This window comes from Pygocentrus nattereri, chromosome 30, assembly GCF_015220715.1.
Source record: "Pygocentrus nattereri isolate fPygNat1 chromosome 30, fPygNat1.pri, whole genome shotgun sequence".
NCBI lineage: Eukaryota > Metazoa > Chordata > Actinopteri > Characiformes > Serrasalmidae > Pygocentrus > Pygocentrus nattereri.
This window is the reverse complement of record NC_051240.1, coordinates 16119323-16136775: the sequence shown is the minus strand read 5'-3', so window position 1 is coordinate 16136775 and position 17453 is coordinate 16119323. Positions and strand designations below refer to the sequence as shown.

The window sequence follows — 17453 nt, the reverse complement described above, 5'->3', positions numbered from 1 at the left end:
AAGCCCTCGGACTGAGTAATTTCACACTCCCTGTGATTCCCGAGAGGTTCTGTTATGAGATCACATCTGAAGTACATTTATTATCGAACAACTTTAACACTCAATGGTAAAAAAGATCCATAGTCTTTACCTTTATCCTCTCAATGTTGGCCTCTATCCGTAGCTGCTGTACGATTCTCCGTGCCTGCGCTATGTTATTTGAACTCTGCTTCTTCGACGACATTCTTGGCAGTGATCTTCACGCACCTGCAAAAAGACAAAACCTTGTTAAAGCCATTAACATCACTACAGGGGTCGTTTGTCCCTCAAGCCATCAGGCTCTTCAGCTCTTCCCAGGGGGGCCAGAAGGGAAGAGGGAAGAGGAGAGATGAAGACTGAGCCTGAATCTCATGTTAAAACCATAGGTTTATTTTATCCACCTGCACATATTGCCCTTTCTGTAGCCACTATCACGCATCCAGGCACTTCACACTAGATGCTTGATTTTGGTACCAATATCTGCACATATTTACTCAGTACTGTCATTATATGCCATTACCTGTCACTCCTTGTACAGTCATTACTGCACTGCTTATTCCAGAGTTTTGTATTTTTCTATTTGTATATATGCCTGAAGACAGGATTTGTTATATTTATTCTTCCTGTTATATTGTTTACACCCTTATTAATATGATTCTCCTGTGTTGTGTGACTGATACTGGCTGCTAAATTTCCTTCGGGATCAATAAAGGCCCACCATTTGCAGCTATAACAGCTTCAACTCTTCTGGGAAGGCTTTCCACAGGGTTAGGAGTGTGTTTATGGGAATTTTTGCCCGTTCTTCCAGAAGCACATTTGTGAGGTCAGACACTGATGTTGGACGAGAAGGCCTGGCTCACAGTCTCCACACTAATTCATCCCAAAGGTGCTCTATGGGGTTGAGGTCAGGACTCTGTGCAGGCCAGTCAAGTTCTTCCACACCAAACTGGCTCATCCGTGTCTTTATGGACCTGCTTTGTGCACTGGTGTGCAGTCATGTTGGAACAGGAAGGGGCCGTCCCCAAAGTTGGGAGTGTGAAATTGTCCAAAATCTCTTGGCGCTGAAGCTTTAAGAGTTCCTTTCACTGAAACTAAGGGGCCGAACCCAACTCCTGAAACACAACCCCACACCATGATCCCCCCTCCACCAAACTTTACACTCGGCACAATGCAGTCAGAGAAGTAGCGTCTCCTGGCAACCGCCAAACCCAGACTCGTCCATTGGATTCCCAGACGGAGAAGAGTGATTGGTCACTCCAGAGAACACATCTCCACTGCTCTAGAGTCCAGTGGTGGTGCTTTACACCACTGCACTCCACGCTTTGCATTGTGCTTGGTGAAGTAAGGCTTGGATGCAGCTGCTCGGCCATGGAAACCCATTCCATGAAGCTCTCTACGCTGTTCTTGAGCTGATCTGAAGGACACATGAAGTTTGGAGGTCTGTAGTGAGTGACTCTGCATAAAGTTGGTGACCTCTGCGCACTATGCCCCTCAGCATCCGCTGACCCTGCTCTGTCATTTTACGTGGCCGACCACTTTGTGGCTGAGTTGCTGTCGTTCCCAATCGCTTCCACTTTGTTATAATCCCACTGACAGTGGACTGTGGAATATTTATTAGTGAGGAAACTTCACGACTGGACTTGCTGCACAGGTGGCGTCCGATCACGGTACCACGCTGGAATTCACTGAGCTCCTGAGAGCGACCCATTCTTTCACTAATGTCTGTAGAAGCAGTCTGCAGGCCTAGGGGCTCGGCTTTATACACCTGTGACCATGGAAGTGACTGGAACACCTGGATTCAGTGATTTGGATGGGGGAGTGAATACTTTTGGCAATATAGTGTATCTATCTTTCGATCTACAGAAGACTTTGATGGTTTAAAACGAGTGGTGTTGGAAATGATCAGCATGTCTGATATTGAGCACATCTGGAAACACCGTTAGCTGAAATCACATAAAAATACTGCAGAAATGTGTGTAAAACAGGAAGCACCACATTGTAGTCCGCTCTATAAAACACACACCAATCGCTTACTCACACACCCCCACCCAGACATACACAAGGGGCATGACTTTTACAGAGGCGGGGGGCCCCCTTGTTTCCACAACTGTGGGTGGGGATGCATCGTGCGTCAACATGGGCCCAGCAGGGGGGTTTCTGACTGGCCTACTGTCTCCTTTCTGCCTTCAAGAGATAGTTTGGCACACAATGCAATTTCCCTCTTGGCTTAAACGTAGTCAACCAGCCAAGACGCTTGGTGGTCAGTTTTATAATGGAGCTACGGGACTAATGTTGCTAACAGGTACTGAAACTGATACCCCACCAATAATAGCACCATTCAAACTGCATATCATTACCCATTTTCTCAAACCTTGTGACTCACTTATGTGGTTTCTGGTACTTTATAATCCTCTACTTCATGAATTATTACTTAAACATGATCAACTGTTTTAACCTCTTATTCTACAGGGAGTATTTTGGTTTGTCCATCTGAGTGTATGTGACCAAATCATCTACAAATCATCTCAAAGATCTCCACATATCACTACATGCTTACAATTTACGCTGAAAGCCAAAAATCTCCGCCTCTCTTTGTGTTGTTTTCTAAAAGTGATGTTTCCAGAGCAGATCACTGAAGAGACGCCGTCTGTTTATAGTTTAGAGCCCAGATTTGGGGAAAAACGGGTCGACTTTCAGTAGAAAAACAAACTGAGTTCAGCTTCTTTTATTATAAGGGTTTAAAATGACATCACCGTCTATTAGACTGGAGAGAAGAGCTACAGCCTCACACGACGCCCAGCTTCTGAATGGAGCTTATGGAATATGAACGTTATGAAGAATATGACCGAGTGCGGTTTGGACCCACCGGTGGTCTCGAGGAGTTTTTAATGCGTTTTTGTTTTTTGAAATGTAATTTCAGGAATTTTTCTCTAAAAACATCCTTTTATCCTTTTATTTAAAAAAAACCAACAAATCCAACTTATACACACCCGGCATTTACAAATATTGGGAATTAATAAAATTTCAGTATTTGGAATGTATGTTTATAACAACATCATCATAAAAATTCCTGGTCATGTGAGGTCATGAAGTATTTGACCCTTCAAGGTAAAAGAACCTTTTTCCACAATTGAATAAGAAAACACAGATTTTATATCACGGCTTTTTAATAAAATTAAGATCAAGTAATCGTTGCCATGTGGCAACAAATCATCAAATCAAATCAAAGTTACTTGTAGCGCTTTTTACAGCTGATGTTGTCACAAAGCAGCTTTACAGAATTCCAGTAAAGACGAAGTTTTAACATGAATGTAAAACCCCAGGTGAGCAAGCCAGGGGTGCCAGGGGCAAGGAAAACCTCCCTCAGAGCTGAGGAAGAAGCCTTGGGAGGAACCGAGGCCAACACTGTGCAGTAGAGGCATAACATACATTTATGAATAAAAATGGACTTAAGTACACTGCATAGCTAAAAACAAGTGTAGCAGCTACACTGAAGCCTGAATTCTGTCCATACAGTGATTTTGAGGTGGCTTAAGAAACTGTGTGATGATTTAGACCTGCAGTTTACACAGTGCTAACTGGTGGCTATAAGCCTCCATTACTTGTTAGCTACATTAGCCTCCAGTGTAAAAATGAAAAGTCAAGCTAACCAATTCTGTAAGGGGGGGGGGGGGGGGTGTTTAGGTGCGTGTGAATAGGAATAGAGAGCGTGGTCCGGAGCAGCCTGGGTGGGTCTGAACAGAAGCCAAGCTGCTCCCTGCAGCTACTGCCTGACCTTGCTGTGCGTCTTCCCGTAAACCTTAGTTACATACAAACCTGCCGACTCATGTTGAGCACTGGATACACACAGGGGTTTGTTTTCATATATTTTCAGGACACTGGGTCAAGCATATGTCCAATGTGGATTATATATCAACAAAATTCACTTCTGCAGTCTGGCCCAATGTCCTACCTACAGATTCTGTATCAGTATCTGCACCAATACTGGCACATTAATGCCAGTAGACAGAACTTAGCAACACGCTGGCAATGTGAGATGACAAAGGGCAAAAAAAACACTCATGGCAGAATCTTTTTGTTACTGAGAGAGTGGAAGGAACCACCAGACACTTGCTGTAATCATAGCCTTTAGTCTTGATTTAACCTTTAGCGTAGCAGCCGATAGGCAGGCCGGTGTGTCACTTGCTGATACTGACAGCGACGTATATGAAACTTATATCCAACTATACAGGAAAATTCACTCGAAAGAGGCCCTGAATATTCTGTTGTAACTCCCATTGGGATGAAGCAGCTTGAACCAAAAAAAAAAATGGACTACATACCTTGATGTGTGTGTAAATGATTGCATTACACGTGATGCTGGAAGTGATCTCCATAATCTGCCAGACACATTAAGCGGTATGGGAAGTTGCAGTTGGAGATTAAACGTTGCGACGGGTTCCGGCAATCTCAGCCACTCTTTGTGTTATTTTCTAAAAGTGATGTTTCCAGAGCAGATCACTGAAGAGACGCCATCTGTTTATAGTTTAGAGCCCAGATTTGGGGAAAAACGGGTCGACTTTCAGTAGAAAACAAACTGAGTTCTGCTTCTTTTATTATAAGGGTTTAAAATGACATCACCGTCTATTAGACTGGAGAGAAGCAAGAGCTATTACAGAATATTTGAGGCCTCTTTCAAGTGAATCTCAGTGTATAAGAGTAATTACTAAATACATACAGTACATAAACAAACGTTTTCTTAAGCATCTAATAAATACAATCCAACAAGTAAATGTTGTCTGAGTGTTTTCTTTGTGATTCAGGACAAAGATTTTGAATGTGCTACATTTTGAATGGGGTATAAAACAGGACAGCCAATCAGAGGCAGTGGTACATGACGGTATTTTTGCCCTGAAAATGTTTAAAATCAAATGCACACGCACACACCGACTCCAGCAGATCCAGTATTGCAACTACTTCAACAGAATTCTTTGCACAAGAATTAAAAACACAGTACCCTGGTTTGGCAAGCCAAGTTGAAGTGACTACAACAGCAAGCGGAGACAGACGAGAACGCTCAGAGCTCACAGCAGAAGATTTTGTGATATTTTGCTTTAGACAAGCTAATTTACATACTGCTGTCCTCTAGGATATCAGGTACAGGCCATGCACAAAAAGAAGTGTTACTTTCAGTATCATGTATGGTGTTTAAGTGCAACGGCACATGAGGTTCAGAAGTCCAGGCAAGCCTCTAAAGTACAAAACATGCAGTCTTTCCACTTCCTGAGAAACGCAGCACTGTGTTATCAACAATTCTGAAGGAAAGCACTAATAGCCTCCCTCCACTATTTCTGCAGAAAGGAACGCCCTGAAACGAACAGGAAACAGAGAGCAGGAGCAGAGGGCGAGCAGAGATAAAGCTGATTGGAAGGCCTTATAAATCCTCCTGTCTGATTAATTTGCATCTGTAACACCGGATACACACAGTCAGAGGGGTGAAGAGGGGCCCCGACACATTGGGGCGCAGTCCAGAGCTGTGGGAGAGGATGAGCTCTGAGTATGGGGAAAATCATGCATTGCATACGGATTAAGGCTGCGCAATACATCTGTTTTTAATCATTATTGTGATACTGGCTTTTTTCCTAAACTGATACTGCAGAAGGCTGCAAGCCCTCCTACTAGATTTTCAAAAGCCACGCCGTGAGCATGTGATACATAAGCATATTCTTTCATTATTTCATGAGAGCACAGCACCCTGAGGCGTCTGATGCAACACAATCTTGCATTTGCTCTAATCAGTACCTCCCGATCACTCACAGTTCGAGATGAGCGTTTCTGTGTTTGATGAATGAAGATATTCAAGTTAATGGTAAAGGGGCAGTCGTGAGCTGGAGGTCAGGGAACCAGCCCTGTGACCAGAAGGTTTCTGGTTCGATGCCCTGAGCCAACATTACGTGACTGAAGTGCCCTTGAGCAAGGCACCTAACCCCCAACTGCTCCCCGGGCGCCGTGGATAGGGCTGCCCACTGCTCCGGGCAAGTGTGCTCACTGTGTGTGTTCACTAGTGTGTATGTATGTGGTGGTGTTTCACTGCACGGATGGGTTAAACGCGGACGTCTAATTCCTCTCTGTGCAAAATACAGTTGGCTGACCGTTCTGAATTCTATTCTAATTCTATTCCATTCTAATCCAACAAAAATAAATCATATTGGTAAAAATAATGCAGGCCAGTCTTTGAACCATGACACCCTAACTCACTAATGCATACTGCAAGGTACAACTATAGTGATAATATGCAGTAGCAACAAAATCACTATCACAATAAGATCCTGACTGCAGACCTTCGACAACAGCACGCATTCCATTCAGCTCATCAGGAACAGTGAAGTTTCATGTAAAGGCCATAGAAGTTCAGTTACACTGGAAGCAGCTTGTGCTTCGCTGCAGGAATTTAAACAAAACAAAAAGTGCTTGTCGCAGACTTCAACTTAATTACCTGCAAAAACAACATGCAAGAGGCTTCTTCAGAGCTGAATGTGAACGAGCAATGAAAAAAATGATGCCATAATCTTTTTTACTGGAGCGCTGGCAATGCAAACTTTACACAGCATCATTAGGAGGTTACAGACGACAATCAAGGCCGTCGCCGTGAATAAAGGATTATATTTAGCTTATCAAACATGAGCAGCACATGTTTAGTGGATTGTGTAACCAGATCAGGGAACAGGAGGAGATGACCATTGCTCTCTCGTGGTGTGAAACAGTGATGATGCCCAGGCGGAGTCTGCGCTGAGGTTGAGGTGTTTTTGAGCACATTCAGGGAAGAAAATGTGACAGACCCTTACGAGGGGCAGCAAAGTGCAGCCAAAGGGCAGGATAGGGCAAGCACGGGGCCAGAATAGGGCTGGAACAGAGCAGCTGGACAGGGCAAGCACAGGAAAAACTTATTAATATGCAATATTAAATGCAGATTTTTTGGACCAAGTAAAATTCTGTACTTGCTATTTTCAAACATTATAAAATCCTGGTGTACTGTTTTATGGTCTGTATTGGAGGTCACTAACAGGCAATTGCATACATTGTAAATATCATGTAATGCTACTCAGCCAATCAGACCTGTGGATTAAGATGAGCACGGAGACTTGAGTGAGTGACGCACACACGAGGAGAGAAACAGCAGTCAGAGAAGAAAGTGAGCCCGATTAGTTTACGTGGTGATCTAAAAAGAGAAAATGGACAATAAATGTTGTTGAAATCTGACTGAACTGGACTTTATTTGATTTGATATTCAGTTGTCGACTGTATAAGATGTTGATATTCCTACTCGGCTACTTCAGTAAACAGTATATGGCACTGAGGCACAATGCAGGCTAGACATTATGATGTTCTGGACCTTTTCTTAAGGATATTTTCTTTAACCTGACCTTACTGAATTTTAATTAAAGACCCCTGGTGTACATGTTGTCAATAGTTCCAGTCACGTTAAAAAATTATATTTATGAATCACACGAAAACAACGGAATCAAACCTTAGCAGTACTTGAAATTTCATGATTTGAATCATAAAGAACTGCAATCGTATAGAATCACTGCAAGGTCAGAGTTTCCAACTCCAGCCAGCGTCGGCCAGAACAGCAGCATTAGTAACTCTCTCTCTCCCGCACGTTCACTCGGAGGCCCCTCCGACCCGCTCCGTGAGGTCAATCCCTCTCCACTTCCCCTCCACCCGGCCCGCTGGACGCTCAAATGTACCGAGACGGAAGCGGCGTGACAGCATGAGTAACTGCCAGAGTCTGTGCGCTCAGAGAACCTGCCAGATGCCCACATCCGTTTCATTAACCCACTCACTCCTCTCCCCTCTCTCTCTCTCTCTCTCTCTCTCTCTCTGCAGGAAGCTATATCCCTTTCTTCTCCAGCCCCGGACAGTATTAAATGATTAAAAGATGTGTCTGAGTGTAAAAATAGAGGGTAACAGGATGAAGGGGGAGTTAGTAAGAGCAGGAAACTCACCACACACCACGACAGCCAAAATCTGAGCCAGCCAGAGACGAAGCACTGCTGGCTGGAGGAGTGCATGAACTAAGCATGTTGTGAACTTGGAGAGGCGTTTGTGATCTAGAACTAATCATCCAACATCAGTTCCTGACCTCAGTAACGGTCTTGTGGCTGAATGCAATCAAATCCTCACAGCAATGTTCCAACATCTAGTGTAAAGTCTTCTCAGAAGAGTAGAGGCTGTTATATATTTCATTTACACCGATCAAGCATAACATCATAACCGCCTCCTCGTTTCTACACTCACTGTCCATCTTATCAGCTCCACTTACTGTCCGGGTTCTCCGGTTTCCTTCCACAGTCCAAAAGACATGCAGTCAGGTCAATTGTGTAAAATGATCAAATTGTAAGTCGCTCTGGATAAGAGCGTCAGCCAAATGCTAATGTAATGTAATGTAATGTAATGTAATGTAATGTAATGTATAGCTGCACTTTGTAGTTCTACAGTTACAGACTGTAGTCCATCTGTTTCTCTGATACTCTGTTACCCTGTTCTTCAGTGCTCAGGACCCCCATGGACCCTCACAGAGCAGGTACTATTTGGGTGGTGGGTCATTCTCAGCACTGCAGTAACAATGACGTGGTGGTGGTGTGTTAATGTGTGTTGTGCTGGTGCAAGTGGATCAGACACAGCAGTGCTGCTGGAGTTTTTAAACGCCTCAGTGTCGCTGCTGGACTGAGAACAGTCCACCAACCAAAAATATCCAGCCAGCATCCTGTCGGCATCGGTGACCACTGATGAAGGACTAGAGGATGACCAACACAAACTGTGCAGCAGCAGATGAGCTGTCGTCTCTGACTTTACATCTACAAGGTGGACCGACAAGGTAGGAGTGTCTAATAGAGTGGACAGTGAGTGGACACAGTGTTTAAAAACTCCAGCAGCAGTGTCTGATCCACTCATACCAGCACAACACACACTAACACACCACCACGACGTCAGTGTTATTGCAGGGCTGAGAATGACCCACCACCCAAATAGTACCTGCTCTGTGAGGGTCCATGGGGGTCCTGACCACTGAAGAACAGGGTAACAGAGTATCAGAGAAACAGATGGACTACAGTCTGTCACTGTAGAACTACAGAGTGCAGCTATACAGTAAGTGGAGCTGATAAAGTGGACAGTGAGCGTAGAAACAAGGAGGCGGTCATGCTGTTACGCCTGATCGGTGTGTGTATATAATTAATGTACAATTGCTACTTCCATGCATGCGTATTGCTGTATTTTCCAATGGCTGCCATACGATGCTTACTTTCACACTGGGATCTGACTAAACGTACAGTAGTCTTTGTCCTTTACAGGCTCAGATGCATCACTTGCTCTCTTTTCAGTCATCTGTACCGTAGCACTATGATTCATCTGCATTTGCACGGTCCACTGCAGTCACTGAAGCACCTCTGGTGACATATAGCCACTGCTTGTTACGCAGCAGTGAAGCACAGAGTAGACTGACCGCTGCAAAGCATAAGGACGCCAACCGTAACCTGGCAGTCACAGGGACTGGATCGGGGCTGGCGTCCAGCGTCCTCAGACGACACGGCGTGAGAGCAGCAGGCCCTCGAGCCTCTTTATGCTGTAATTACAACTTTAAACACAGCCTGGAAGTCCAGGCACTCGAGCCCACTGAACCGATGCCGCCTGCTTACATGCCTCTTATCCTAGACTTCAACCTTCAGCATGAATCAACCGCATAAGCCGGTTTTAGGGGTCAGGCGAGCTCAGCAGACAATGGAGAAGATCTCTGATAAACAGGAATGAAAGCGAAAGGCGGTGACTTTGCTCTTCATGGAGATACGCGTGGCTCTTTGAAGAGAGGGAAAGGAATAGAAACACAGGCTTCATAGCATATGACTCAGACTAAATCTCATAAACAATCTCAGAAAAAAGGGAAAATGCACAGGACCACCTAAGGGCAGGAGCCGGACCACCTCAGGGCTAGTGCTATCATCCAAAAGCAATACGGGTTTTTCATTGTAGCAGCGCTGACAGACAAGAATGGCACAGTATGTAATTTGCCGGAGGCTTCAGATTATAATAATAATCTATAGAGCTTTCTGATTTGTCTGTTTACATCACTGTATAAGGTTCCCTTTGGTGTAATTGTAATAGAACAAGAAATCTGACCTGAGCCACTTTCATATGTGGTCCTAGATCGGATACGTATCCGATTCATGGCCGTGTGACCTTAATGTGACGCTCGGATCGGAATTGATGTGCTTTTTCTCCACTGCGCTGTGCCGTCATTAAGCGTTACCATGGCAACAGCGCCAAACAGACATTAAAGCCTGTAAACGGTGGAAAAGCAGCTCATCTCACCTTTTTCTCCTTCGTCTGGCTCTAATAATGAAGCTGAGAGCTGATCAGACTTACTTTGCTGCTGGTTAGTTTGTGCTGATGATGCAGTGATTCAGTCACGTGACGTTACTGAGTAGGAGGAGCTCATGAGGGTCAGTTCAGGCCGGTTCATCACATGAATGACAGATTTGAGTCTCTTACCTAAACGAGTATTTACCATCGAGTCAGAGATCGGACTTGAGCAATAAATGGGATTTGAGCAGCGAGGCTTGTAATGTGCACGTAGCCCAAGACATTCTTTTTGCACAGAACAGCAGAATTTTAGTGACTCAAACACAAGCCGCCTCTCCCAGTGCCTGCAAAGCTTAAGTGCCCTGATCCTGCACCTTCTCCATCCCCCTAGGCTTGGCTCTCATCCAGGAACAGCCCGATCAACTGGTCCCTCATGCCTCCAGGAATAACAGCATTCATATGCAGGAAAAGCCACACAGACCACCATGCCTGCAGAATGCACCTGGAAAAGACTTTCAGCACAAAACTCTGCAAACATGCACCCATGCTGTCCAGCATATCCACATTTAATTCAACACTATCATCCAAAACTGACCTTTGTGCAGACATTTCAGGACGTCTACAGCATCTACTCACCACACTGCACCATTCATAGCCACACTAAATGCATTCATAGGCTGTGCCAGGAAGCACCGGGCTTAGTGGGACACACACAGTAGTATATACACAGCTGAGTTTCCAACATTTGGGCCAGCAGAGGCTGGAGACAGAGGGGTCAGACAGGCCTGTCTCACTTGAAGGTTTCAGACCATAACAGTTTCCCACTGAAAATGAGCACTGAGAAGTACACTATATGGCCAAAGGTTTTCACTCGCCCATCCAGATCATTGAATTCAGGTGTTCCAGTCACTTCCATGGCCACAGGTGTATAAAGCCGAGCCCCTAGGCCTGCAGACTGCTTCTACAGACATTAGTGAAAGAATGGGTCACTCTCAGGAGCTCAGTGAATTCCAGCGTGGTACCGTGATCGGACGCCACCTGTGCAGCAAGTCCAGTCGTGAAATTTCCTCACTACTAAATATTCCACAGTCCACTGTCAGTGGGATTATAACAAAGTGGAAGCGATTGGGAATGACAGCAACTCGGCTATGAAGTGGTTGGCCACGTAAAATGACAGAGCGGGGTCAGCGGATGCTGAGGGGCATAGTGCACAGAGGTCACCAACTTTCTCCAGAGTCAATCACTACAGACCTCCAAACTTCATGTGGACCCCATAGACCCCATAGAACACCTTTGGGCTGAATTAGAGTGTGGACTGTGAGCCAGGCCTTCTCGTCCAACATCAGTGTCTGACCTCACAAATGTGCTTCTGGAAGAACGGTCAAAAATTCCCATAAACAGTCCTAACCCTTGTGGAAAGCCTTCCCAGAAGAGTTGAAGCTGTTGTAGCTGCAAAGGGTGGGCCGACATCATATCAAACCCTATGGATTAAGAATGGGATGTCACTCAAGTTCATATGCGTGTGAAGCAGATGAGCGAATACTTTTGACAATATAGTGCATATTCAGTCAGTTGACTTTTCAAACTACTATGCTTTAGTTTCAGTCACGCTGTTGCAGCCATTACTAAAAGTTTAAGGCGCAATACAACAACAGAAGCAACATTCCTCACTACGCTTCCTGTAGGGATTGCTGTGTTGTATCCGTGTGAATCATATTAGCCTTACTGAGGGCACGAGCAGCGTTCATGAGGCTACACAACTCCCACACAAGCCTTTCATAACATCTGACATAAACAGAGATTAATTAAACGATTAACCACTTTAATGATACACACAGAAGTCACACATATTGCTTCTATTGTTGTAGAAATCGCTTGCTGCACTGTTGCATGCAACCTTATGATACTGCCCTTCAGTAAACTACCACCACTTTTTAAGCGCCGTCCAAAAAATTGCATTTTTAAAAAAAATAATAATTTTGCAAATTAAAATTACATTGTCTATAATTGAGATAAGCTGATAAATGTAAGAGTGTCTACAGAGTCACCGACGTGGAGCCACTTGTTTTATTTTGGACAGTGACAATATATTAAGATTAAGAGGAGAAATTTCACCTCCAGCATTGAACCCATCCATGCAGTGAAGCACCACATGCACACTAGTGAGCACACACACACACACACACACTAGGGGACAGTGAGCACACTTGCCCGGAGCGGTGGGCAGCCCAATCTGCAGCACCCGGGGAGCAGTTGGGGGTTAGGTGTCTTGCTCAAGGACACCTCAGTCACGTGCTGTTGGATCGAACTGGAGACCGTCCAGTCACAAGGCTGTGTCCCTAAACTCCTGCCCACGACTGCCCACCATATAACTGAGATTACCACCATCGCTGACCTAAACATGCACTACATTTTGCATTAAAATTCCTAGAATGCCTTGCTGACAAGCTATGGTAAGAAATCAAGTGTGGGGACCTGAGCTGGTCTTTTACGAGAAGTTTTTTTTTTTTTACTGCTCCCCCGGGCCTCTCTCTCGCCTGCTGAAGAACGAGCAGTTATAATTCCCCCTCATTTGCACCAGCAAACTGCTTAGCAACAAGGCTGACGGGACCTGAAAACTGCGCCTCGTGGTGTGAAAACACAATAGGCTTGTTCAGGACGCGCGATGCGTTGGGAGGACAAAGAGGACTGTGCTATCAGCAGGGTGACACTCTGCAGCTTGCTGGCCGAGAGATAGGGCAGCCCAAAAACGGCAGGGCCGGCGAGTGTGAGGTGAACGGGGTGAGCGTAAGTGCACCCTCATGAGAGCTAATCTCACGCAGCCTGATGTTATCAGACAGACGGAGTGTACAGAGCCGTGGGGAGGAGACGAGACGGCCTCTCTCGCGCAGGAACAGGACTGTGTGGGGGGGGAGGTGGTAGAGCAGGAGCAGAGCAAAGGAGGGTTGGAGGAGGATCTGAAAATGAGTCAGAGAAAGATTATGATTATCACAGCTATTACAAAGCGCTTATTGTTGTTGCTGTTGTTAAGAGTTAAATCTAAATTCTACCACTAGCTGTTAATTCTATTCTACCTTGTACATAAAGCTAACACTTAACCTCTTATTCTCCACGGTTTATTTCGGTCTGAATTCAAATCGTAAGGCAAATTATTCAGTAACTGCATGAAATGAATGTAAATTTTTAAAAAATGAACAGAACGTGTGTTTTATGATCTCCACATATCAATACATGCTTATAATTCACTGCTGAAAGCCAAAAATCTGCGACGCTCTTTGTGTTGTTTTCTAAAAGTGATGTTTCCAGAGCAGATCACTGAAGAGACGCCGTCTGTTTATAGTTTAGAGCCCAGATTTGGGGAAAAACGGGTCGACTTTCAGTAGAAAAACAAACTGAGTTCAGCTTCTTTTATTATAAGGGTTTAAAATGACATCACCGTCTATTAGACTGGAGAGAAGAGCTACAGCCTCACACGACGCCCAGCTTCTGAATGGAGCTTATGGAATATGAACGTTATGGAGAACATGACCAGGTGCGTTTTGGACCCACCGGTGGTCCCGAGGAGTTTAAGAGCTGCAATGTTCTACATTTGGCAACATAGTCATGCCAAAGAAATGCATCAGATTCACTGGATTGAAGAGAAAGAGACATGAGAAACTGGAGGCTAACAGAGCCAGACAGACAAACAGAGAGGAACTCTTATTATCATGCAGATCAAAAACTTCTGGACCTCTATAAAAGCTGACTGTATGAGTAATTTGTAGATATCAGCAGCTCAGAATGCTGGTGATGATTACCAGGGACAGTCAAAAGAAAGCTGATGGATTGGTGCACAAACAGCCTGGAGGCGTCAGGTACAGGGGCTGGGCACAGGCTGCTTTGTTCACCGTCTGTGGCAAGTGTGATTAGCCACTGAGTCACAGCCTGCTAGTCTCTCTCATGTCACTGGCCGGAGCGAGAAGCCGAGACGCACTGTGGGAGAGAGAGGAGACGTAAACGCATGGCTACATCCCTCCATTTCTCACACATCTGCCAGTATAGCGGCTGAAAGAGAGGAGGAGAGGGTCACACGCAGGGCAACGTCATCGTCTTTCTGTCGGCATTCGTGTTTTTTTCCAGTGTTTTCATGTTTGCAGAGACAAGTGAGCACACGCTCTTTTGCACTCGGTCTTTACTACGGTGTACAAGTGCTTTTCAGGGCATAAGCATTATGCGTACAGTATCCACTTTTTATCAACAACTACTGCGCAAGTTATACTGTCAGTATTCACACTAGTTTCCTGTATGCATCGTATAAGTTCTGTCATATTTATGGCTCCTTCCTAATGTGTATGTGCTTTGCTCAGCTCTTTTATTATGACTCTGCAATTTCCTTCTGGACTTACAAAGTTTCCCTCTCTGGGTCTGTCCACACACTGTATGTCCAAAAGCATTAAGACACCATTTCCAAACAGTGGATTTGGCATTACCGGACGCTCTTAATCAGAGCAACTTACAAGAAGAGCTTTGTCTGTCTAGAGAAAGTATCTATGCTAGTAACCAGTAGGTTAGAGAAAGACGGTCCTGAGCTCAGATACTGCTAGAAACACAGTCACTGTAGATACAGAGAGAGAAGGAACAGAGTTGAACACAGAGCAGTGCAGTACACTACAATACACTATAATACACTACAATAGAATACAATACACTACACTACAATACAATAGACTACAATACACAGTGCAATAGAATAAAATACAATATATAAATGGAGCACAATAAAATGCAATCAATACTGAACTCAGTGCTGATTTAAGTGCTGTATAAAGAGTCTTCAGTCTGCGTTTGAAGGCCACGAGAGACTCTGCTGTACAGACAGCCAGTGGGAGTTCATTCCCCCACCTGGGCTCCAGTACAGAGAACATTCTCGACGCTTGTCTTCCACGCGCCTTGAAGGATGGCGGGTCAAGCCGAGCTGCACTCGAAGCTCGAAGGGCTCGGAGGTTCAGTTCCAGATTTCACCATTGCCATCAAGTCGGAGGGGCAGGTCCATTTCTGGCTTTGTAGGCAGCATTAGGGTTTAAATCTGATGCAGCTACAGGAAGCCAGTGAAGGGAGCGCAGCAGTGGGGTGACGTGGCTGAACTTGGGCAGATTGAAGACGAGCCGAGCTGCTGCATTCTGGATGAGCTGCAGAGGCTTGATGGTCTGCATGGGAAGACCAGCCAAGAGCGAGTTGCAGTAGTCAAGCATTGAGATGACCAGGGACTGCACGAGCACCTGGGTGGCCTCTCGACTGAGAAAGGCTTGGATCCTCCGGATGTTGTACAGGAGAAACCTGCATGAATGAGTTAGGTTCATGATGTGAGTCGAGAACGATAACTGGCCATCCATCCAGAATTGGGGTGATTGAAGCTCTATAGAACACCTCTGGCATCGGTTGGGGTGATTGAAGCTCTATAGAACACCTCTGGCATGGGTTGGAGTGATTGAAGCTCTATAGAACACCTCTGGCATCGGTTGGGGTGATTGAAGCTCCATGGAACACCTCTGGCATGAGCCACAACAAAAGACATGTGAAGCGGTTACTTAGAAAAAGGAGTCACAAATATTGACTGCAGCTGCTCAGCCACTCACAGCTACTACAAGATAATGAGTGGCCTTGGAGTGGACCTCGAGCAGCTCTCTCCTATCTGCTGGCCAACACAGGAAACAGACGGGAGGCTGGCAGATCTTCTGAGACAGCACAGACGCTTGTTTGATGTGAAGTCAATAGCCTACATTTTCAGCATTCTCGTCTTTTTTGTTTCTGCACAACTGAGTGACCATTAATACAAACCGAAAGCCAGGGGTGTTTTTTTCATGGACAATGCATGCTTTGCTGTGGATCCCTCAGCTGTGTAGTGTGTGCATTGATTTCTCCTCTCGTTGCATGGCTCTGTGAAGTGCAAGGCTCTGGACAGCAACATCGACTGGTTGCCCTCCCCAAGCAACGGCACTGGCCTCTGGGATGAGTTGAAAACCTTGGGATGAGCAGGAATGACGAAGCACCATTGAACAGCCTCTGAAGAGTTGAGTCTATGGATGAATGGAATTAAACTGGAGCAGCAAAGTTCTAACATCTTGTGGAAAGTTTTACCAGTATGTGCTGTTAAAGCAGCAAAGAGGACATAAAAAGCACCTCACTAACTCTGACCCCTGCTGTGCCTCTTGCTGTCCTCTTCAGTTGCCAGTTACAGTCAGTAATCGCATGAGTAAGCGGAGCATGGTGGGCCGAATGTGTTTGATCTTCTCGGATTCGGCAGCTGAACCGCCAGACATCAGAGCTTACACACTGCACATTCCTCCAAGTGGCCCATACTCGCATTCTGCCACTTCTCTTTTTGGGCCAGGTGAGTGAGATCAGAGAGTTTAGCATTGCGTTTGAAGTGCCCGAGCTTCTCTGGCTGTTGCGGCACATCTGCAGAGCAGTGCAAGAAGAGAGGGAGAAGAAAGGGTGGGGGTGGCAGGACAGAAAGGATGGTGGAGCAGCTGAGTGAGGAGGCGGGATGTTTGCTTTCCGGAAGGGTGGCTGAGGCCAGGCGAGGCATGGAGGGACAGGAAGCCGGGCGGCACGAGAGAGGAGCGGCCGGCCCGTCTGGAGCACGCTTACCAACGGCCAGATGTAACATCAATGAGACAACAAGCCATCTGTTTCTATTAATATCCAGAGCCCGGCAGAGAGAGAGAGAGAGAGAGAGAGAGAGAGAGAGAGAGAGAGAGAGAGAGAGAGAGAGAGAGAGAGAGAGAGAGAGAGAGAGAGAGAGAGAGAGGGAGGGAGAGGGAGGGAGAGAGAGAGAGAGAGAGAGAGAGAGAGAGAGAGAGAGAGAGAGAGAGAGAAAGAGAGAAAGAGAGAAAGAGAGAGAGAGAGAGGGAGGGAGAGGGAGGGAGAGAGAGAAATAGAGAGAGAGAGAGAGAGAGAGAGAGAGAGAGAGAGAGAGAGAGAGAGAGAGAGAGAGAGAGAAAGAGAGAGGGAGAGAGGGGGGTGGAGGCAGGCATGCAAAACCTGCCGCTTGAAGTCCATTTGCTTTGAAGCTGCTGGGCAACGAAAAAGACTTGTCTTGCACGCAAAGCTGT

The 17453-nt window shown here is 45.7% G+C and overlaps 1 protein-coding gene across 2 annotated transcripts in view; it reads right to left on the bottom strand.

Moving 5' to 3' along the window:
- Positions 1 to 17453, bottom strand: part of si:dkey-44g17.6 (guanine nucleotide-binding protein G(I)/G(S)/G(O) subunit gamma-12) — an 87960-nt gene that overhangs the window by 2894 nt on the left and 67613 nt on the right. For both annotated transcript variants that reach the window (XM_017714964.2, XM_017714965.2), the window contains one exon: positions 131 to 246. In XM_017714964.2, coding sequence (XP_017570453.1) covers positions 131 to 223 — 93 coding nt within the window. In that variant the 5' untranslated portion in view covers positions 224 to 246. The remainder of the gene's footprint in view (positions 1 to 130; positions 247 to 17453) is intronic.